Source organism: Cucumis sativus, chromosome 6, assembly GCF_000004075.3.
Source record: "Cucumis sativus cultivar 9930 chromosome 6, Cucumber_9930_V3, whole genome shotgun sequence".
Classification (NCBI taxonomy): Eukaryota; Viridiplantae; Streptophyta; class Magnoliopsida; order Cucurbitales; family Cucurbitaceae; genus Cucumis; species Cucumis sativus.
The window spans coordinates 22,040,055-22,064,100 of NC_026660.2; the positions used below are offsets into that span (position 1 = coordinate 22,040,055).

At 32.3% G+C, this 24,046-nt stretch overlaps 2 protein-coding genes across 6 annotated transcripts; both read left to right on the forward strand.

The window, feature by feature from the left end:
• Window positions 1-4,869: 4,869 nt before the first annotated feature.
• On the forward strand, window positions 4,870-9,302 carry LOC101221687. Of its 3 annotated transcripts, none has more exons than XM_004140126.3 (5): window positions 4,870-5,030; window positions 5,863-6,115; window positions 7,104-7,357; window positions 7,446-7,795; window positions 9,029-9,302. In XM_004140126.3, the coding sequence occupies exons 2-5, from the start codon at window positions 5,875-5,877 to the stop codon at window positions 9,132-9,134; spliced, it is 951 nt and encodes a 316-aa protein (XP_004140174.2). In that variant the 5' UTR covers window positions 4,870-5,030; window positions 5,863-5,874; the 3' UTR covers window positions 9,135-9,302. The 3 variants fall into 3 exon arrangements, with proteins under 3 accessions (XP_004140174.2, XP_031744069.1, XP_031744068.1); XM_031888209.1 differs by having other exon boundaries at window positions 9,034-9,302; XM_031888208.1 differs by lacking the exon at window positions 4,870-5,030 and adding an exon at window positions 5,117-5,141.
• A 2,357-nt stretch (window positions 9,303-11,659) lies between these two features.
• On the forward strand, window positions 11,660-22,150 carry LOC101221915 (ubiquitin carboxyl-terminal hydrolase 8). Of its 3 annotated transcripts, XM_004140127.3 has the most exons (13): window positions 11,660-11,941; window positions 12,243-12,494; window positions 13,339-13,480; window positions 15,243-15,302; window positions 15,405-15,482; window positions 16,216-16,563; window positions 16,855-16,995; window positions 17,116-17,286; window positions 17,573-17,827; window positions 17,947-18,095; window positions 18,981-19,544; window positions 19,977-20,250; window positions 21,408-22,150. In XM_004140127.3, the coding sequence occupies exons 1-13, from the start codon at window positions 11,856-11,858 to the stop codon at window positions 21,519-21,521; spliced, it is 2,634 nt and encodes an 877-aa protein (XP_004140175.1). In that variant the 5' UTR covers window positions 11,660-11,855; the 3' UTR covers window positions 21,522-22,150. The 3 variants fall into 3 exon arrangements, with proteins under 3 accessions (XP_004140175.1, XP_031743174.1, XP_011657595.1); XM_031887314.1 differs by lacking the exons at window positions 15,243-15,302; window positions 15,405-15,482; XM_011659293.2 differs by lacking the exons at window positions 11,660-11,941; window positions 13,339-13,480 and having other exon boundaries at window positions 12,357-12,494.
• Window positions 22,151-24,046: the final 1,896 nt, after the last annotated feature.

Sequence of the window (24,046 nt, forward strand, 5' to 3'; positions counted from 1 at the left end):
ACACTTTGCTAAACTGACTATGATCGATACAGAGTCGATTTTGTAAATAAAAAAATTCGACTTCGACCGACCGATAATCTAAGCATATTAGTGTATATTATTGATAGAATCCAAAATTTTGCTATATTCTGAAAATATTTTAGTTGATTTTATTATATTCAAAAATGCCCTTTTTTTTACCGTTCATACATAATTGATTTAATAACCAATACAAGTGTATCATTGGTAGAAGTTGATATATGTTTAAAGAGTAAATACACGGATGTCTTCCAAATTATTATATATATTTTTTTTTGCTTAAAAATCTAAATTAATTTATTTATGAAAATTGAGAAGTATATGAAATTTCTTACAAAAACATATAGATGGATAGTTGGATATTTAAATAGATGTAATAGTTAATAAAGAATAAAGTAGAAAAAGTAGAAATATTAATTTTAATGTATTTTGGAAGCAAAAGGGAAAATTATTCCCTTTCTATGCGACGACGTTAATTAATATAGCGTTTAGATTTTACTTTTGTGCTCCAACCTTTTCTTGTTGTGATGTAATAATTAATATTCTCACCACCCCAAAGTCTCTTTTTAATATTGAGTTTCTTTTTGTTTCAATACATAGTTGTGAACTAAGTTGGAAAGTGATTTTACATGTGTGTTTGGGAATAGTAATTTTAGAAGGAAATTTTGATTTTTAAACAATTAAATTAAATTGTTTTTTATATATTTAAAATTGGTTTGATTTTGAAATATTTAATTACTATGAAAATGGTATTTTATGTATTTAAAAAACTGGTAATTCTCGATTGATCACTTTTCTTCAATCATTGGATATGTGAGGTTTCAAAAATCAACTTTGAGTGATTTCTTGTATTTCTAAAATCGCTTTTTTTATGTTGCCAAACACCGTATTTCTGTGCAAATTTGATTTTGGCTAGTGAAAAAATGATTTTGTCTATGTCAAAATCACTATCAAACACACTCTAAATAATCAAATTTATTAAACACCCCAACTGGTTAGAATTGTTTCACCGTAATTTTTACTTTATCTAGTATAGGTGCTTTTCAGTCCGTCGGAGTTAATTTTTCCACCAAATTGCCTCCGTACTTATTATGGACTATTTACTAAATGCTCAAACCAACCTCGACCGTTGATGAATAAATGACAGTCCGTCCATCCGTTTAATTCTTTGAAATATGTTTTTTGAAAATGATCGATTTGAAACTTCTCCAAACTGACTCCTCTCCTCCTCCCCTACCACCTAACACATAATGTACCTCTTTGACCACTACTAATGATAGTTTTGTTATAGTTTTCTAAAAAAGAAAAAAAATCTACCCATCTTGAATAAAGGTTACTAAAAAACCAAACTTTAGGACGGTTACCTAATGAGAGAAAACAGTCCGTGTTGGTCTAGAAAAATCTCAAATCGAAAAAGTTAAAAGAAATAAATGACCAAGGTCGGTTCAAACATTTACTAAATAAAAAAATCGACTACAATTAGTTCAATGGCGGTTATATTGAAGAGAAAAAACCCGATTGTAACCGACCAGAAGATCACCCCTTAATCCGTTGATGGTCGAGAATTTTAGTTTTTAGTTCCTTCTAGTCTCATCACTATCAACCTAACGAATTAAAGAAAAAAGAAGAATACTAACACTAAAATAAAAACCACAACAAAGTAGGTTATGATAAAATCAGCATTGTTTATTTAATTCAGTTTCCTATAAATCTATGCATCTTTTATGGAAACACTCAATTAATAATGTTAACTTAATACACAACCTATTTTTCAAATCATTTTACCCTAAACTATAGGCCTCTTAATGATCATTAAATAACGTAACAATAATAACATTGATTATAATTGTTATTGTTTATCATAATCTTTTTTTTTAATTGTTGAATGTGATGTGCTGTTATTATCAAATAATACACACTTATGTATGTTTGTCAATTACTTTTCTACCTTTGGCTTTCATCTTTTATCTTTAAATATGTTTTCTCTAAAAACACATTTTCTAAATAAAGAATTAGTGGCAGCTATTATTGAATCTCATGCCATGACAAAGGGATTAGATTTGGCTTCAACTATACTATTCTTTCTAAATAGTTAATGGTACTTTTGCACCATTGTAATGTTCTAACACTTTTCTAATGTTTTTCTCTTTCATTCTTTCTTGTTCGCATGTGTGTTTTCAAATTAAAGTTGTAAGTTAGTTATTTCGTTTCGTAGAATGCAGGAAGAAAGTTTAGATAGATGGAAGCAAACTCGTTTGAATTTCTACTTTCTCATGGATGTGGGAAAATGAAGAAAATGCAAGGATTTGGCCCTAAGTGGAGGTTGATAATTATCTAACTTTGGAGCTTTTATGTGATTCAATGAGTTTTCTTTATTCCGTTTATTTAATTAGGCTCTTCGTTTGAAACTCAAATAAGCTAATAAGAAAACCAGTAACTTCTCCCTTACTAACCAGATGAGTAAACTCATCCTTATCACTCTTATCTTTGTTCTTCCTCATATGAGTAAACTCATCGAAAACGAATTTGTTTCAAGGCTATGCACTATGTGTTCAAACTTGTGTTTTCTTCAATCAAATTGCCTTAATGGATCTGGCTTCGTGACTAAGAGCCACCTTGTCTGTCTCCCGATTGGCAACATAAGTTCGTAATTAAAAGTCTAACTATATGCTTTGTTGGGATGTGATATTAGAGAATTCATTATTTAAACCATGTATTCTCAACTTTGTGCATTCCATTGTTTCATGGCGTCAACTACAACGTCAAGTTGATTTAATTAGATATGTTAGACTAGTCAATTTAAGTTTTTGGATCAATTGATAATTTAATTTAACAGTAAGTTGAGTTTTTAATATATTTTTAGTACAATGTTCTTTTTTTTAGTTTGTAATTTACGTTGTGAATATTTTGGTAATTAATATTAACAACATTTTTACTCAAAATTAGAAACTATTGGGTTAAAATTTATTCACATATTTGGTGGTTGGGTTTTTGTGTTAGTTCTTGTAGTTATCTTTTCCATTGATAAAAATAATAAGAGTATTTTTAAAAATAACAAAATAAATTAAAATATTTACAAGTTATACCAAATTTTTGAATCCTCTCTCGATCACTATTAATAGATATCAATGTCACTCGTAGAAGTATATATTTGTCACTGTCAAAGTCTACTATTGGTCAAATTTGTCATTTTTACGATTCTTCATAAAAAAAATAAAGAAATTCTCAAAATAATGAAAGATAAATATATTTAATTTGATTTTATCAATCTATGCATTGAATATCAAATATTATACAAAAATTGAAATTTTATTTATTAAAAGAAACGAGAGATTCTGCTTCAAGAAAACATAGTATATATACATATATGCTAAGTATGCTCTTCCATTTTCATTCACTTAACTTCCATTTCTTCCTTCAATTTCTTGGATGATTTCAACTTCAAACAATGGAAATTTGGTTAATCAATGGAATTCATATTCCAAGGAGAAAGCGATCTCGTCGAACCAAAGCAAGAAGAAAACAGAGTCTCCAGTTCCTTGTTGGAGGTGGCAGAGGCTATGATAGAAATGGCCAACCATGATAGTAGGGAGAGGAAGAAACCGAGGTGAAAGGAAATGGAGTTAGAGCAGAGTTCGTCCGAGATGATGGTAGCGATGAGGAATGATAGGTATGAAATAAGGACCTTTGGATGAAGAAATGGTCCATTTTTTTGTCACGTAAAAATCAAAACCTATTAAAGTATGTATAGACAATGTCATTACAAGCACGTGTATGTTTAGAAATGTAATCTATTGTTAAGTATAAGTTACACTTATCTAGATTCACCTAAAAAATAAATTACACTAGTTTGGTGGAAGTGCGTGTGATATGCATTATTAGACATATATTGTTATCTACCATTATAAGAAGATAGATACCAATAGTTGTTAGTGATGAGATGCTATTATGACGAGTTTTAAAAAATGTTTTTAAACTTTAAAAAGTTGTTAGTTTTAGTGGAAACACAACGGCAGTTTATGTTTAAATAATATAGTGAACTGTTGAAAAGTATCAAAAGTACCACTTAGCTAAAAGAACTCTCGTTGAAAAATATTGTAAACCAATTTTCTCGCCAACTAAAATCAAAATATAAAAAAATTAAGTTAAAACCAAAATTAAAAAAATGTATTTGAGTATTAACATTAAGTGATAGTATAATTGATATATAAGTGAGATTTTTTTTATTTGATTGGTTATTGTTTTTAGTATGTTTTAAGATTTTTTTAAAAACTCATATATAAATATTTAAAATATTGATCCAATCGATAAATCGAAGTCTTAATTTTAAGAAATTTCGATTTCGATAAAATACTTATAAAAAACTATAAAACAACAATTTCAAAAAATAATTTTAAATTAGTAAATTAATATTTTATTATGTCAAGATATTTATCTTATAGTCATATTAATGTCATTTTCATATTTATTCAATGTGCAATGGAAATGTCTATTCACCTTTTGTTTTTTATTAATATCAAATCCATAAAAAAGTGAAAATAGTAAATATCCATATATCATGTAAATTTAAAATTACAATTTTATATATTTGACTAAATTGGATTAATGAAATTATTTTTGATTTTTTTTATAAGTTTAAGGATATTTACAAAACTATTTAAATTAATTTAAAAACATTTTAACAAAATTTCATCTAATATTAAGGTAAAGATATTTTTGAATCATTTTAAAAAAATTAAAGATATTTTTCAAACTTGAGAAAAGTTTCTACAATTTAGCCAAATTTGAGGACTTGCTAGAAATTATATTGACGCCGAGGGATGTGCAACAAATGAAGTGCTCCGTGGCCGAGGGTTTTGTTATATCGGGTCACAATCTCGGGCCCATTTCGGATCCGATACGACCCGAACTGGATCGTTCTCATCTGCCATCTCATTTCAACGAAGACGCTTCGAGCTTTGATTCCAATCTGGAGAGGATAATTCCACCATTACGAAAAAAAGATCAATTAGGTACAAAGCTATCCCGTTTTTGTAATTTTCTCTGCTCTTTGATCGAAACTGTTTCCTCTCATTCTACACGAGACGCTATTGCTCTAAAACAATGATTAGGGCTTGTAGTTGGTCATATGCAGCTTCTTCCTCTATGAATTCGCGTTTTTTATTTAATTATTTTTTATCTTTCAAGATTTTGAAACTGGTGTTAGTGCAAGATTTCGTGTGTATGATTTTATGAGAGTGAGTTAGCTTTGAAGTATCTGAATATGGCGTCACGGCCACTTCAGTTTCGGGAATGCTCAACATTTTGGCCTTTTAGTTACTTTGGTTCGGTTTAAATTATATGAGTTTGAGAATTATGTTCTAGAAGTATATAGGTTGCTTGGCAGCTTGGAAATGAATAATATTTTATTCGAGTATTGGGAAGTTAATGAATTGGAGGGTTCTTGAAGACACAGAAGGACCTAATTATGTGTTTGTGCCTTCCCACTTGTTGAAATTGTGTTTCTTGAATTTTCACTTACGAACTATAATTAGTTATTTTGCTATCACATTCATAAACGGTACGTGTTCTTGTTATTCTGCCGTCCCATTATCGAAAGAGAAGTGCTTTTTATGATGTTTTTGTAATTTGTTATCTGGATTCAAGTCCATTCACGTGAGCTTACTCAAAGCTTATTCATTTTGATTGTTCGTTTTGAGTGGTGCTGGTATTGGGATTGGGATTGGTTTGTTTTCAAATTTTGATTGATATGTATGATCTTCTTGAAAATGTGACTGAAACTCGTGAATGGTTGATTTTCAAATTTTGATTGACACGATCTTGTAATTTTTGTCGCTTTTACAGGTTTTCGTAACTATGAGACAGCAGGGGCAATATTCTGATTCAGGACTAGGCGCATATTCAGTTTCTCAAATGCATCATGTTCCCAGTCAAATGGTGGAACAAAGCCACCCTGATCCTTTTGAAGGACGGTTGGAAGCATTCACTCCCGAGAGAGAGCATTCGTATGTAGCTTCAAAAAATGAGGATCAATGGAGATGGGAAAGAGATGAGTCGAAGATGCCAAATTCTATGACCTCTCACATGTTCAATGAAGGCAAGCATTAACATATAGCTACTCCTGACACTTATTGCTTGCACCTGTTTTCCTCATAAGTTTTTTTTTGCTGTTGTACATCACAACATCCTTTTTCTAGACGATGTGATATAAACCGTATTAGGTGTTTTTTGAAATCCGTTTAAAGCTTCTTTGATTCTTTTGTTTTTTTAATAAAAAATTCAACACAACATTGAGAGGCAGGAAGATTTTATACCTTCTACCTCTTGGTCAAGTACAATGTTCTATCTAGTTGAGCTGTGCTAGGTTTGTATTTTTTGTCCCTTTGTTGGGTCCATACTCAATACCCATCTATTAGTCTACTGGGTTACATTCGTATAAATTTTACTTTCACATGATATAGTTCTTGGATATAAGATGAATTATCAGACTGTTAAGGAAAAAGGAACATAACTATTATTCTGTTAGATACATCATTCCCCATTTCAAAAGCTACAAAGACTCTGTTTTCCTTCAAAACCTTTCCATTGAATGGTTTTAATGTTTGTTGGCTATACTTGGTGGGCATGTGAATTTGATCTGTCGTTGCATTTCCTCCTTTTTTTTTCTTTTTTTTAATGTTACTTTGAAATATGAATTGTTTTTACTCCAAGTACTGTAGGATTTATTGCAAAAAATACATTTGTAGCCGAGGTCAGAAGATGATCTGTAGATAGTTGAATTAGCTAGGGATCCACACATGTGGTTATCAAAAATAAAATGATTGATTGATGCCAAAACAATATATCCATTTTATAATAATGGTTGGGTGATTTGTGATATTCCTCATAATATCAAGCGTTTAACTCTTTATTGATAGAGAAGATTTTTAATCATTGTTGTCTTAAATTCTTTTTCACCTTTCCTCTTATATACTTCCCTTTATTGAGATGCTTATTCACTTCTCCCATGTGAAGGATTTCTGCTTTCTCTTGTTAAACGAAGTTTTTGGAATTTCTGTACTGAGAAATATGTTTGTTTAACATAGGTCAAGGTCAAGGGGGTGATGCCACAAGATCATACTTTCAAGGTCAGAGACCTAACCCAAAATTGGGTCTCGAGAAAGGAAGCAACAACGATCCCAGATCTCAATCCCATGGAAAAAACATGGAAAGTAGGTTTGGAGACGGTCCACTGCCACAGAACTTTGACGGTCTCGAGCAGAAATTTATTGATGATATCATTAAATTGACTAAGGAGCAAAATGATGCAGAGGACGAGGAAAATGCTAGACATAGAGAGGTACATTTGCATGTTCCTAATTCACTAATTGCATTCTCGTTTTTCAATCATCTTTACTGATCAGATTCATTTTGATGCATATCTTCAGAGAATTTTGGCAATCAATGCTCAATATGAGGAACAATTAGCAGCACTTCGAGTTCGGCATGCTGGTCGTCGTGATGAGTTACTACGAAGGGAATCAACTGCACGGCAACATCAATACCAGAAGGGAATAATGGACCATTACCCAAATGGGGGCATTGGCCCAGGCGATCCTCGTGGCAATAGTGGAGTTACAAACTTGGCTGCTTCTGGACAAGCACATCAAAATTATGAATCAGAACACTTTGATTCCTTCAGAGAACGAGCTCGATTTCTTGGGAATTCTGCACGGGATCCTAATTTGGATCCTAGAGGTTCCTATCCAGGGGGTCGAGTTTACGACACTGCCTCACGGTACTACTAATCAAAGTTGCTTTCATTAGATATGCTTGTTGCTTTATCCTTCATGTGGAATAGGCTCCCATAACTAATGATAGTGCTGTATTTTCACTATAAATTACGCATTTTGAAATTTGTTCGATTAGGCTTCCTTAACTAACACCTGTTAGTTGTATTTTTCAACATAAAGTTGTGCATTTTTATGTTGCATGTCCTCTCTCTCTATAAAGCTCCATGATCTACGATATCTCTAGATCCCAGTTTTTGTCGACTTGATGAACCAATCAACGTTCAAATTGTAGCATATCCTCCATTTTTTAGCTGCTTTGGAGTTAGAAAACAGTGGCCTTTCCATGATCTGATCGATGAGCTTTTATTGGGATTACGTTGCCACTTTACATAAAAGCTTCTTCTTTAATGCTTTACATAAAAGTTTACTTTATTCGAGTGTGCATTGTTTTGGTATATTCCTATTGATTTGCAAACAAATATCGTTTAAGTTAGGTACTTCATTGAGACATTTTCAAATATGGCACTATGAATCAAAATATGAGTGCTTATCATAGAATAGTCCAAAATTTTGATGTATTTTGATTTATTTTAAGTTGTTTTGTAATTTGCAATAATTTTCTTACTTTATTTTGAAAATATCCTTCAAACTCTTACACCATTTTTTCAATGATGATTTACCTAATAAAATAGTTACGAGTGGAAAAGGCTCAATACATTGTTTATATGATTGCAAAAATAACTCTGTTTTCCTCTCTTAATTAGTTTATAAATTATATGTTTCTGTTCTTCCACTTTTTATCTCTATTTTGTTGAGATTATCTTGAAAAGATTGGAGAGACTTCACAGTTTTTAAGAAATGAATGAAGTTTTGAATCAAAAACTTCATGTTATATCAACTGTCTTCATTTAAAAATTCTTTCCTAGTTCAGTTCTTCAAACATAATTAACAATTTTGCTAATTCTATGAATTTATCAAGTTCGAGTATAGTATGACCTAGTAGTTCAGCAATACCACTTTTGTTGATTTTGATTAGTCTTTTGAATCTATTTACATGTACGAATTAAAATATTAAAGGCTGCATGTGATAACGCATAACATACGTGAATTAGAAGATAATATGAATATAAGTATAAAGACTATGCATATGTATATATGAGTATCTTTTTAGGAAAGCACTTATTCAATGTATAATGATTTGTTTTTTCCGTATAAATATTCTTTGTTTGTTACTTTAGGTTAGGTTCCAATGGCAACATCACGTGGCATGTGGTTGTACATTTTGCTTTGCCTCCAGATCTTGACCAGGTGGTCTCACTTTTCTCTTTCTTCTTATTTCCTTAAAAAAAAATATCTTCTTGTTTATTAGATTTTAATTTTTGTATTTTTTAACCAATCCTAAACTTAGTTGTTTAATATTAATCTTTGTTCAATTTGTATGCAGTTCAAAATATGGTTGTGATCTCTGTACTTTGAAATTTGTTCAATTTTAGTCCATGTACTTTTAAATAATCAAGTGTAGTAGTTTTTGTCTTTTAGTAAATCTTAAGTTTTATATTCAAACCTATTAAAAGTTTATGGACTAAATTGGATATTTGAAGGTAAATCGATCAAAATTTACCAAAATGATATTTTAATCCTTTTCAAAATTTAGAGTAAACAGAAGAGTTAAAATTCATGTCACCTACATTTTCAAAATTACAAAAAATAGTAAATTTAAAAGCATATTATCGTCGTATTTGTCAAATTTGCAATATGCAAAAAATAGGTGTTATGAATTATTTTATGTGAATTTTTTATCATGTAATGTAATTTCGGGAGTACAAATGCTAGAAAACATGATTAATAAATTTAAGATTTTTGTTTTTTTAATTATTAGGAGGATTATTAAGATTGAATAAAGTTGAGTGAAAACATAAATGGTATGTGTTGGTTATTAGCTTTATTAGTGTGCATGGCTGGACTTTTGATTTAGTGACAATTGGATGCCATTCACCTTTTTCTTTCACTATATGTATTAGAAGCCAAATAGAATCCTATGTTCATTCCCTAATTTGTTCATAAATTAATGATGGTCAATTTTTTTAAAATTTTAATCACTACACTACATCAATGTCTCATCCTCCAATAGGAAAAAAAAATAAGTTTAGGAAATTTCCCACTATGATTAACAATAAAAGAGAGTGTGTTAGCTTCATATTTATTTTTAAGATTTATATAGATTTTTATCAATTTTATTTTTGAATGATTGTATCAAAATTACAACTTTTTTTAATTGAATTTTAAAATTTCTATAATTTGTGAGTAAAAAATAATTACAATATAGTTTTTCGATAAATTTTAATATTTATAAGTATAAAAATTATCAATAATAGATGTCTATTTCTAACTATTACCATCAATCATTCATAAACTATGAATTGTTATATTTATAAATATTATTAGTATGAATATTTTTTCCTCAAATATACATGAGAGTGAAAATAAAAGATTGATTTTATGAGTTAATGATAAACAAATTCCTAATATCTTATTTTGAAAAATAAAAAATATAAATCTTATAACTATCTATTTCAAAAAGAACAATATAATATTCTATAAAATCTATTTTACATTTATTAAATTTTATCACTTGAAAAGTTAGTAAGTAGATGTAAACTAAAGAAAATAAAATTTTACATAAAGTTTATGTTGAACGATAATGATTTAAAATGATAAAATCGTCCAAGATATTTTAAAATATAATGAAATAGTGATTTTTTTGTTTTGTTAGGTTTCATTTTTCTTATACAATGGCATCTAATTATCTTTATAAAAAAGTAAAAGAGAAAACACAATTGTCTAATCAAAATGAGTGTAAAAATTAAATTTAGTATTTACTTCCTCTTAAATGTAATAAAAATTTTAAATGAGTTTCAAACTTTGTTAAAAAAATTTATAATTTATCGTTTATTTTTGACAAATTTCAATTTATTGTATTAGTCAAAAGCTACCATATTCTCTTATTAGTTGCCATTGACACGAAAATTAAAATAATATTTTAACCTGAAAAACAATTATTATAAATGATGAAAGACAATCATTATTTATTCAACCATGTTATGTACATACATGACACATGATACACACCAAATAACGAGTATTTTTAAATGTAACAAAATAAACTAAAATATTTATAAAATATAACAAACATTCAAATTCTATCTAGACTAAAGTCTAACGTTGATAAATTTAAAATTTTATTATATTTCGTAAATATTTTCAATAGTTGAATAAACAGAAATATTTATAAAATATAGCAAAATTTTCGATTATATCAATGATGTAGTAACTAATAAACTTCTTTCATGTAGTAACTAATAAACTTCTTCCAGTGTCTATCAATACATTGATGAACATTGATGAAAGTCAATCAAATTGCTATACAAGTATACGAGGTCTTTTAAAATAGAAAAAAAATGACAAATATTTACACCCAACTTTACCAAGTGAAAATTCGAGAATTTGATTTCTTAGTGTGTGTAACTTTTGTTTGTATCCTTGTAAAAATAGCAAAAAAATTTAGGATAATAGGACTCATGTCACTACATTTTATAAATTGCAAAAATAACAAATTAAAAAGTCGATAACTCTATGATAATCCTCTAATAGACCTATAATTAATGTCTGACGATAATCATATGATATTACTAATTTGATGATATTCGTAATATAAAAAAAGAAAAAAGTGGTATGAGTTGTTTATATAAGACAATATAAATTCCGCTTTTCCGCGTATAAATAAATAAATAAATATATATAAATAAAAGTTTACAATTTGGCACCACAAGATTGGAAAATTGCGTTTGTGCAAAGAAGAAATATATATTTATTTTTTTAATTTTCCTCTCCTCCTCCTCCTCCTCGAATCCTCTTCACACAAAAGCTCCACTTGTTTCTCTTCAAATCCGCCATTTTCTCTTCCTCTGTCTGCGTCTCTCTCTCTCTCTCTCTCTGCAATGATCTACCTTTCCCCAACTAGTTTCTGAACTCTCCTCTTCAGCCTCCTTCTCGCCCTTCTCTGCCATGGCCGCTTTGTCCGAAGATCTCTCTTCATCCTCCTTGAATCTCCACTCAGATACCGATCAGCGAGTCTACTTCGTTCCATACAGGTAGATTCATTGTTCCATTCCTGCTTTTTTTTAAAAAAAAAAATTCGTACAAATCTGAATTACGTCTCTATTGGAAACTTGAATTGCGCTAACTCCATTGTCTAATCTATTCGTTTAGTTGAGAATTTTTTACCGAAATGTCAAAGTAGTTGGATACCGAGTGCGTTTTGATGTTTTAAGTTATGTAGTCTAGCTTAGATGAAGCAGATTTTTACTGTTTTGAACTGTTTTTAAGGGTGCCCTCGTGACAAGAATGGGAAGGCGTTGTGTCTAAAGAGTGTTTGCGATTTGAATTGTTCAGGTGGTGGAAGGATGCGCAGGATTCTTTAACTGGTGATGCTGATGGGAAGAGAGGACATTCATTCTTGGCATCGCCGGGTTCGTCGTATGCTGGACCAATGAAGATCATTAACAGCATTTTCAGCTCGGATCTTGTGTTTAATTTGAGAAGAGAGGAGGATTCTTCGCAGAATAGTGAAAATGGTGAAGTGGGCATTTCAGGGAGGGACTACGCATTGGTGTCTGGAGAAATGTGGGTGGAGGCACTTAAATGGTGAGTGCTATGCCACGACTTATTTAAATATTTGAATTATTTCTGATGGGGTAGTTGAGTTGATTACATTGCATATCTTGAAAAGCGGATATTGGATTGCTTATCTTCAATCATTCCAATCAATAATTACTGTGTCTCTAGAAAAACAATAATTGTATTATTCTGAATGGAATATATTATTATCTCTTCATATCGAACTGAGTTATGCATTGAAGAGTAGGTAGTTCAGTTTTCCAAAAGACAAAAAAGCTTTCTCGAGCTCCATGACCTCGAACACTTGCTGCATTTTCATGTATCTATGAAATTGTTTCCTAAAAAAGCTCCTATTCTAGTAGCACTTTAGGTACCTTTCTTTGCCAAATATATTTGGAGCTATTAACACTTTAGATTCCTGTGAGCTTTCTGATTACACGGGGTTGTCTTTACTTGATTTCTTTTGTTCCCCTAAAATCAATTTTACTTATTTACTTATTCTAGTTAGCTATTTAAGTCTAGGCGTTTCCTGTTTCTTGTTAGCTAATCACGTTATTAAGAAATGATGTGCTCTAAGTCACAAAGATTTCCGGGTGTAGTTATAGTCTGATTATTAGAAATTGGAAGGTTTTGTTTTTATTCAATTTTGTTGTTTGAATAGGGGTTTCCTCAACCCCAAGCCCTTAGGCTGTTTCCCCTTTTGTTGTTATGAATATATTGTTTCCTGGTTTCTTTATCCCATACATAAAAAAAAAATAAATGACGTACTCTTCCTTGCAACCACGAATCAAATTCATGCACAGATGCTTTCTTTACGGCTGAATTTCATCATGAAAGACCATTTAAGGATTCCTTACGGTTTGTGGTGTAGGCATAGTGATTCCAAGTCTTCAACGAGGAATGGTGGTAGCTTTTCCGTTGCAGAAGATAATATAGCAGATGTTTATCCTTTGCAACTAAGGCTTTCTATTCAACGGGAGGCAAATTTATTGGGAGTGAGAATAAGCAAAAAGGTCACTTCATTACCATATCAAAATTTATTAATCTTTGATTCTAGGACTATAAGTATAGTTTGAGCCTTTGAGGACCGTTTAGCATTCACAATTATTTTTTGAATTACTAATTAAAAGGCAAATTCTAATCTCAAATATTATGAGGGGTTCAATCTACATCTTAGTAGCTGCCTGCCTAGGACTATAAGTTTACTAGTTCATGAGTTCATTCACTCAGAAACATTATCATGCCAACAGTTGTTCCATGAGAATTCATGGTGCGTGTAAACTAGTTTGAATTCTGGTTATGCTTGGCACATTTTTTTAAAAAAATAAGTTTCAAGTCAGTTATACTATTTTGCATCATGTGATGGTATATCTTTTTAGGGGTAAATGAATTATTTAATAAATTTCAACTGATTAAATGCTTAGTTTATAGCACCATAGCAGGTGGACTTTTGTGTGGGTCTTACATGTAACCTCTTTATGCTGAAGGAGCGTTTTTTCAAGTAGGTGGTGAAACATCTGTTTCAAAATGAATCTCTTTAAAACCCTCTGCTTCCATGCGCTAGGTGGAGCAACTTGGGCTTTGAAACTGTGGTTGGGTATTTTGATAGAACAAAAAATTGAAATGAAAATGGACAGAAAACTGTATCAATATTGAGACAGAAATTACAAGCTTCCCAACACCTTGAGAACATGGATTTCACCACAACCTATTTCTAGAAATTGCCTGCCCTCTTTTTATAACTGTGAATGCAAATTCTATGTAATTTCACGTATGCGACCAGTAATATTTCCACTATTTTCCTACTAACGTTCTAAGACGTGCTTTGTGGTCTCAACAAGCCCTTAGGCTGTTTCCCCTCTGTGGCTGTATTGCATTTAGCACATTGATTTGCATTTGAACCTCTATCTCTACCTCTATCAGATTTCTTTGAGCAAGGACTATCCTTGAGCTGGTGTATACTCCTACTCATCTTGGATACTTAAATTTTGAAGCTACGACACCACGAGGAATCTTGAAATTTTTTGGCATAATGGTTGAGCCCCCACCAAAATATCATTCTCGAAAGTGTTTGTGATTCCTAGATAATTGTTAAGAATTTAATGATGTGACAAGTTGTATTTTAATTTTCATAACTTTTTCCCGGAGCCTTGCATACAGTCAGCTTTCCTTCTTTTAGAGAACCATTTGTTGTCCTATTTTCCTTTGTATGGCTACTACCACTTTGTTCTCTAGTTTTTAATTCTGTTTAGGAGATCTTGATAGCCATTTCGACGAAAGAGTATTGTTTCTATATCTTAGGTTGCTGATTCTCAGACCTCAGTTCTCCTAAGAGGTTGGTAAAAATCCCCTTGGCTTTAGTTGCCATTACTCTTTTGCTTGAGTTTCCGTTAGGAGAAATACAGAATTTGGCTCATTTGAATACCGTTATATTCACTTCTGTGTCCTCTTGTCTTAAGCCTCTAAAAGGATTATTCCATTTGTCTTTTGTTTTTGCCATTCCGTAAGGACTATCCTCTTCATCTCGTAGTTCCAGGGTGACTTTTAAAGTGAAACTCTGATTTGTAATGTGATTGGAAAGAAAGATACTATGAACTTTATAGGAGAGAAAACTCCATTTCCATCTTAGTCTCTCTCTTGGTCTTTATATTTACCTGCGATCTTTTCTCTTCACAAGTGATCAAATTCAAGTCTTATTTTCTTAAAAATGAAAAAAGGAAAATGTTTTCCTAATGTATGCTAGTCAAATCTTATTGTTTTCTTCTATACTGGCAGGATAATGTAGTCGAGTTATTTAGGAGAGCATGCAAACTCTTCAATGTTGAATCGGAGTTGGTAACAATCTTTCTTCTCTTTTAGCATGACTAGCTTTCTTAAGCTCTAAAAGGAAACATTTAAGATCAAGATATGTATAATATGATATGCTGTATCGTGCAGTTGCGAATATGGGACTTCTCGGGCCATACAATTTCCCTTTTTAGTAACAGTAATAAGCAACGACAGTCGGATCAAGAGGTAGTCATAAAAAATTCCTTCCTCACGTGTTTGTCTAAGAGTCATTAACAGTCAGATCGTGTTTCCATTAGAATCATGTTTTCAATACACGAATACCTTTCTGAAAATATAATATAATATCTAAACTTCAGAATTATGAGATGTTTGACATTATTTCTTTTCTATTTTTATTTCATGTACCATGCCTACATGAGAGTGGACTTCCACTGTTCTTAATGAAACTTCTTTGTTTGTGAAGTGCACACAGAGTAACAAGGTGTTTCAAAGAAAGTAATTAAAACATGGCATCGTAGAAATGTAAGAGTGGTTTAGGGGTTTCCTAGGAGGCAAGAGTCATTTATTTTTTGCATTTAACCCACTGGTTTCTTTAGGGACGGAAAAAGAAATTTAGAAGAAAACATTGTGATTTTTTCATTTCTAACACTGCGATGCAGGGACTTTTTTACTGTCTTTCTAGTAGACATGCAATCTGTGAGCAAAGAATTGATTGCAACTTATCTGACATTAACATACTTTAGATGTGATCAGGAGTGTTTTTTTTTTTGTTTAAATAAAATTACAGTAGATGATTCTTAGAAATAATTTTCTTGGCTGTTCTTTCCCTCTCCCAGTCCCTAATAGCGTGAGGTGAAATTTTCATAAGCATGCCTTGTGATTTCAGATAGGACTTGACGAGATGATAATAAATGTTTCTTTCTGAAATGCTGTTTCTTTTATTTTATTTTCAACACAGGTTCTACTTGAATTGCAAGTTTATGGGTTGTCAGATTTCATAAAGTGCAAAGAAGGGAAAAAGGATGAATTGGCAAATTCTATCCTTGGAAATTCATCTGCTACTTCACTTATGATGAATGGTGCTTCTGGAACTGGGAGTGCTAGCTGCTTCCGTGTAAATTCTTCAGTTTTTTCTGGAAGCTCTCGTGAAGCTGGTTCTTTAGGATTGACAGGCTTGCAAAATCTTGGGAATACCTGTTTCATGAACAGTGCTCTGCAGTGCTTAGTGCACACTCCGAAACTTGTCGACTACTTTCTTGGTGACTATGGTAGAGAAATAAACCATGACAACCCATTGGGCATGAATGTATGCTTTCTGTGATTTTAATTCTTCTTGGATCCATTTTATCTCATCAAATCCCTTTCCTTTTGACAATTTTATTCAATTATCAATCCTGCATCCTAAGCATGCTAAAAGCTGATTAGATACTGCGAGTAAAAGTTACCAGTATAACCCACTAACATAATTTGTAGTTTAGGGTGACTGATTCATTACAGACGGTAATAATCAAAATTATATCTGCCAACTATGAGTATCATTTCATTAGTCCCCCCACCCACACAGCATTGAAGTTCATAACAAGCAGTAACTTTTCAGGGGGAGATTGCTTTGGCATTTGGAGATATGTTGAGGAAATTATGGGCGCCTGGCGCAAGTCCTGTGGCACCACGAACGTTCAAGTCTAAGCTTGCTAGATTTGCTCCTCAATTCAGTGGATGCAATCAACATGATTCTCAAGTCAGTGAAGTTTCTTGCTATCAGAAGTAGGGTTTTAGATTTCCTTCCTCTGGGAGAAGGGGTTCTGGGTACAGAATTTAATCCAATGTCTTGTAGTCTGATTCAATATACTTCTTACAGGAGCTCCTTGCCTTTTTGTTGGATGGGCTCCATGAGGATCTCAATCGTGTGAAAAAGAAGCCTTACGTAGAAGCCAAGGATGGAGATGGGCGATCTGACAATGAAGTAGCAGATGAATATTGGCAAAACCATTTGGCTCGCAATGACTCCATCATTGTTGATGTGTGCCAAGTATGCTCCCCCACTTCTTTTTTCTTGTATAACCTTCACTACTTTTCTTTCACCTATGGTAGCGGCATACTCTTTTAAATCCTGCACGATAACAAATTACGTTTTTTGCTAAATCAAATCTACTGTTTCATAGGATTATTAGTTATGTTTAATGAGGTATCAGACTTATATATGAGTTTTACTTCTTTTTTTTTTCTATTTGAATGCCTAAGTTTTGTCTGGCAAGTAAACTTCTCCATTTAACTTGTCTCATCAAGGCTTTCGTTGTTTGAATGCGTCCTTGCAGGGTCAATATAAGTCAACATTAGTTTGTCCCATTTGCAAAAAGGTCTCTACTACCTTTGATCCATTCATGTATTTGTCACTGCCTCTGCCTTCAACAACAATGCGAACAATGACTTTAACAGTTGTGAGCACTGATGGAAGTACTCCAGCTCCATATACCATTACAGTTCCCAAGTCCGGAAAATGGGAAGACCTAATAAAAGCCCTTAGTATTGCATGCTCTCTAAAAGCCGATGAGACTTTATTGGTTGCTGAGGTATATATTTGTAATTGTAATACTTTGGCTGCAGTTGGATGACTTTGGATTAATTTCTTCATAATAGAGCAGAACTACTTTATTCTCAATGACCTCTCTTCTCATGAATTTCTCTACAGGTATACAACAACCGCATCATACGGTATCTCGAGGAGCCAGCTGATTCTTTGTCCTTGATAAGAGATGGTGACAGATTGGTTGCTTATCGCTTAGCAAAAGATGAGGAACAAGTTCCCTTGGCTGTGTTCATGCATCAAAGGATTGAGGAGTAAGTGGATTATATTTCTGAACTGATTGATCTTGTTTTCACATGACTTCATATTTAATATTTAAAATTTGTGCATGAAGTTTATTGTAAACTAATTTTGACCTCTAGGGGAAGGTATTGTTTTCACTTAATGTAGAACTCTTCTTTTTGTGGGCTTGATTTTTTGTAAACACGTGGACTCTTTCATTTTTCCTCAATGAAAGTCGTCATTTTCATAGAAAAATCTTAAATTGCCAATTCAACCCAAAAGCTTAAGCTAGTAGGTTAAGGTAAATTTAATTATATATCATTCAACACTCTCCCTTACTTGTGGGGTCAATATATGAACCCAACAAGTGGAAATCAATATTAAATGGGAGGAAATGACATTGCTGGAGCTTAAACACATGATCTTCCTAGACCACCTGCTTTGATATCATATTAAATCACCAATTCAACCAAAAAACTTAAGCTAGTAAGTTAAGGTAAATTTAGTTAAATATCATTCAACAAAGAAGTACTAGATATGTCCAATAATAAGAATTTCTACTTTTCAACTGTAACTTAACTCTTGGATACTCTCACCATGGCCAATAAAGTTTGTTCAATTTCCCCCTTCAATATAGGATGGAAAATTAAACAATAATAATGACTAAAATTTCCTGGGATAACATATGTGATATCCCTCCTGAAAATTTAATTTTGCATTTGAATTTACTGGATAACTGTAGACAATTTGAGAAACTTTTTCCTGGATCGTTCATAATAATTTTGTTAGCAAACAATTAATCTACTGGTGGCAAATTGGTATCCACGAGACTGTAGCAACAATTAAGTAGACGAATGCTGTAACCATATTGCATATTTCCTTAGTTGCCTGGAATCTAATTTTTCTTGTCTGGTCAGGCAGTACATCAATGGGAAACGTACTACAAGTCTTAAGGCATTTGGATTTCCTCTCGTGGCTAAGCTGCCTGGTGGCTTTAATGGATCTGATATCAAAGACATATACAAAAAGTTGCTCAGTCCTTACCAGGTTTCTGCACCAGATGCTTTAGAAGAAAACCATACCTCTGATGTTGATACAACGGAGAAAACCGAGGTGGAGAATGGAACTAGTTCCACATCGGCTTGTGTAATTGACCCATTAACAATCGAAGATGGAGTTAATTGTAATTCACCATCAGATGCTGATTTACAATTTTACACAACGGACGATAAGGGAATTATTAGGGGCTCTGAAATTGAAGTTGGTGAATTTGTAGTGGGGTCGGAAAAGAGCAAGCGGTTATATGTGCTCGTGTCCTGGCCGGAAAAGCAGATTGAGCGTTATGACACTCACCTTCTTACCTCTTTACCCGAGGTTTTCAAATCCAGCTTTTTTGCAAAGAGACCTCAAGAATCTGTTTCTCTATACAAGTGCCTTGAAGCTTTCTTGCAGGAGGAGCCTCTTGGTCCCGAAGATATGTGGTCAGTTCATTTATATTTTACTTTTCTTATTAGAAAAAAAAAGGAAAGAATATGCACAACAAACTTTATAGTTCTGGTTTGGTCGCTTGGAATTCGGAAGTTGAAGAGCTTTTAGTTTGCCTTTTGTTTTTCTTCTGTCGGATGGTGGTCGTTTTTTAGGTTTCTTTAATAGTTTTGTCAGTTGAAGTTTGAAAGTTCATATCTATTTGGTTATGTTTGTTATATTTTTTTCTCCTTTGGAGAGCTTGTATCTTCTAAATTTTTATTCCTTTTTTTTATAACCATGAGAAATTATTGTTTCTTGTTAAAAAAAAAGAAGAAAATAAAAGTTAAAACAATATGATCTGAAAATCCATTCTTTTCATAATTTAATAATTATCCTCGTTGTTGCATTCATCTGGTACTGATTTCTTGATATCATGTACCATTCAGGTATTGTCCTAGCTGCAAAAAACACTGTCAAGCCAGTAAAAAGTTAGATCTTTGGAGATTACCGGAAATTTTAGTTATTCATTTGAAGAGGTTCTCATATAGCCGGTTCATGAAGAACAAGCTAGAGGCATACGTTGACTTTCCTGTTGATGATCTGGATTTATCAATGTACGTTGCCTATAAGAATGGCCAGTCTTGTACTCGATACGTGCTTTATGCAGTCAGCAATCACTATGGGAGCATGGGAGGTGGCCATTACACAGCATTTGTCCATGTAAGTGATGTTACTCTTTCTTTTCCCAAGATATCTCACCATTTCTTCTGGTTTTCTACCTTTTCTCTATATCAATAAATTGGAAGCTAAAATCAACTAGCACATTATTAATGTTCTGCTGCATCAGTTCATCTTGTGTGTTCAAAGCAGATATTATAACTCTTAGTTTGCTAATCCTTTTCCTTGCTTGCATACGAAATAGTATGCTGCTGCTATAAAGGTTTGGCAGAAGAAATGACAGGGCAATGATTTCTGCCTCAATTCAGTTGAATATGTAATCATATAGACAGTTGAACCTTGAAGTACTCGTGCAGACTGAGAATCTGATTGTCCTGTCATTGAACATTGTTCGGTTACCAAGATTGTTCTAGTAAAAAAAACATTGGTCAATAGAAAGACTGAGTCCTAGTTTCTTTTTTCTTCTCCAATTCATCGTTTGTTGTTGGGAAATAACCAGCTAATGGATCGCTCAAGAACTTCAAGGGGTTGGTTCATGCGAGAATTTTTGTGCTTGAAGATTTGGGCGGTCAATAGTCCATTCTTTGATGTGCATGCAACAGTAGAGCAGAGTGTAACTGTTGGGACTCATTTGTTTTTTCTCTTAGTCTTAGGGCGCCCTAGATTTGAGGTTACATAAACAAATAATTGATAAATTTCTTCATATAGAGACTCACATTGTCATCTGTTTGCGTGGCAACCCACTATGCCCCATGCACCCTACCACGGAGCAAGTTCTTGATTGTTGGCATTTCGTTATCATGATCACGAGTTCATGGTGGCAAAGGTGATTGCATTGCATGCAAGAATGAAATTACATCTACCTTGAAATTGAAGATCTCTCTCTAATTTCCCGCCCTGCTCTATTTCTTCTAATCTCCGGCTTTATCTCCTTCATCTATTCAGCCTCTCCCCGGTCTCCCCCCCTTACTGGCCATTCTTTTCTCCTCCTTCCCTCCTATTGTCTTTTTATTAATTTATTTTTCTTTTAAATTTAAGCCCACCTCAGTCAGAGTTCTATTGCCAACCACTTGTCTGGTTTCTACATGTTTACTTATTCAGTTTTTCACATCAACCATCAACATTATCACTTGTAGATTATATCCTTAACTATCGGCGTGCTAATTGTTTCTCTGTTTTCTCTCTTTCTTCTATTCTAGCAAGGTGGCGACCAGTGGTACAACTTCGATGATAGCAATGTTTATCCCATTGGCTTAGATAAGATAAAATCTTGCGCTGCATATGTTCTTTTCTACAGAAGAGTTGTAGTTTGATAAACTTCCAATTAGCTGAGTCATGATCATTTCTCCAAATTTGATGCTAATTATCTCTTACCATGAAGATCATCTGTCTTTCTCTCAACCCAAGTTTAACCACACAAGTGACTCTAAGTATGGGAGAAACTTGAACAGAGTTCTCAAACTTAAAGACGGCTCCGCACCAATGCCATCATCTTGATGCTTATATACCAGAGATCACAGACAGGTCTTAGGGATACTAATTACATTTATTGGCATTACCATCTTTGAAGGAAAGGCATTAGCGTACGAGTCAAGCCTAACTCTTTTGAAGATTTTTAGGGGTTACCAACAGTTAGGTTATTGAATTTTTCTTTCTATAGGAAATTCCTGAATATTTCATTTTGGTTAAGATTGATGTGCTGTGATTCTTTTGTTAGTACTAATTCATAGATTTTGATCCCATTTTTTTTCCTCCCTAAGATCATTGTATTAATTTTAAACTGGGGTAGTGTGAGATCCCCAAAACTAACAACGAGCAACTGCGATGCCCGTGACAGCTAGTAATGTGATTCTTGAGGCAATATGTATGAATATCATGATACTGCTAACAAGGGGGCATTGCACTTCTTGACTCAAAAACTAATGATTTCTTCTTCATTTGTTTTTGCTTTTTCCTCCCTCTCTCTCTCTCTTTCTCTCTCTACTGCTTTGAGTCAGAATATGTAGCACATATTCCTTATGTCTCCAGCCACAAAAAGGAGAGAAAATTTGAACAATCAAGAGAAATTTGGACAATCAAGAGTACAACTTAAAATGAAAAAGAATCTCCATGGGAATAACCTTTTCAGAACACTTTTTTCCACTTGAAAGTTATTTCAAACCGAATCCTAAATCCAAATAAATATGAAGAAGAGTTCTTTCTTACTATTTATCTGTTTTATAACATTCAACATATCAATATGAGAAGTATGAGTAAACCAAGTTAGATTTCTTTTTCTTTTTCATTTGACGTTGGAATTGCATAAATAAAATGTTTAGCCCAACTTGCACAAACTACTCCTCAACTTTCAAAATAAAAACTAAAAGAATCAAGCTTATCCATGTTTAAAATTGAATTCCCATGCTTATGTAACTTGATTATATAAGTTTGAAGATGCTGATGTAATTTGATTATATAAGTTTGAAGATTTAGTTTTGTCTAGTTTTAACACTTTTAGAAGTTTAAAGGATTAATTGTTATTATTGAAAGTTTGAGGATGTAATTGCAACTACTACTATATTATGTCGGTAGGTTTTGCAACTTGGCGAAATATTTATCGAATAAGATTCGAAAGTTGATATTTTCTCCATAGTTAGTAATTTTTTTTTCTAGATGTGGCACAGATCAGTGATGAGTTTACATATAATGTGGGCTGTGTTAAGAGTCTAATTTCATGACTCATCACTATGAGTTATGACCCTTCTTTTACTCTAAAATCCATTTCTATTCTTTTTTTACCTCATTTATACCTTTTAAGGGTTATGTTTACTAATCCATAATTAAAATTGGTATAACGACTTCAATCGTATGTGAAGGTAATTGAACATTTATTGAGGCATTTTATTACATTCGAAATTGTTTACTCTAGATTATTTGATATCATTCTCTTTCTTATCCTTACCGTCGAGTGTCGATTGGTATGATATCTATATATGAATGATAACAGTTAGTGCAACATATTCGTAATTCTCATGCTATAATCTTAACAGTTTCTTTAATGAAAACAATATCTGAAAACAAAAATTGAAAAATAAAAACGTTCAAAAGTATTTGAAAAAAAAAACGTGAGGGTTTCACATAATTGGATTGTGTTTGTCAATTGCGAATTTATTAAAGAAATGTAACCAATGAGACATCGGAAGAAATTGGCACAAAAAAAAAAAAAAAAGAGAAGCTTTTATTTAAAAATTATGGACTATTTCGAAGAAAATAATATTTTACTTTCTCAATACACACTTACTCGCTTTCAAAGTTTCTCTAACTCTTTTGTTGTCCTATCTTATTCTCTCTTTTGTTGTCCTATCTTATTCTCCTCACCTAGCTCGCCTCACACATGAGACCACACCTCGTAGGCTCCTATATAGATAAAAGATTCTAAGAGTCTTAGACAGAGGATCTCTCCAGAACTCTTAAATTATGAATTTCTAGATGTTTATTGGTTTATTTTGATCTAAGTCAGATAATCTAATATAATTTTAGATTTTCTTCGAGATTTATGTACATCTTCTAGAGAAGTCTAATCTACCTATTTATTTCATATGTGGTAGATACTTCAAGAACCTTTCTAAAATAATTATTGATGTATGATCCTATAGTACTTCAACACAATACATACTATTTACAATATCATTGATTGACTATGTTCTACCAAAAATAAACTAATTAACAGACATATATATTATACAACAAATTAAATTTGATATGATTCATCTGTACCCCTCTTGTTACACGTAAATAAAATAGGTTAACATCTATAGGAACAATATCAATAAGAGTTTTGTTGAACTCACATATGTAT

Excerpts from the sequence above, each read along its gene's own strand:
- LOC101221687 (XM_004140126.3), top strand. The coding sequence starts at position 5,875 with ATGAGACAGCAGGGGCAATATTCTGATTCAGGACTAGGCGCATATTCA. Across the intron at positions 6,116-7,103 it reads CTCTCACATGTTCAATGAAG|GTCAAGGTCAAGGGGGTGAT; the intron begins GCAAGCATTAAC and ends TGTTTAACATAG. Across the intron at positions 7,796-9,028 it reads GTTTACGACACTGCCTCACG|GTTAGGTTCCAATGGCAACA; the intron begins GTACTACTAATC and ends TTGTTACTTTAG.
- LOC101221915 (XM_004140127.3), top strand. The coding sequence starts at position 11,856 with ATGGCCGCTTTGTCCGAAGATCTCTCTTCATCCTCCTTGAATCTCCAC. Across the intron at positions 13,481-15,242 it reads GAGTGAGAATAAGCAAAAAG|GATAATGTAGTCGAGTTATT; the intron begins GTCACTTCATTA and ends CTATACTGGCAG. Across the intron at positions 20,251-21,407 it reads ATTACACAGCATTTGTCCAT|CAAGGTGGCGACCAGTGGTA; the intron begins GTAAGTGATGTT and ends CTTCTATTCTAG.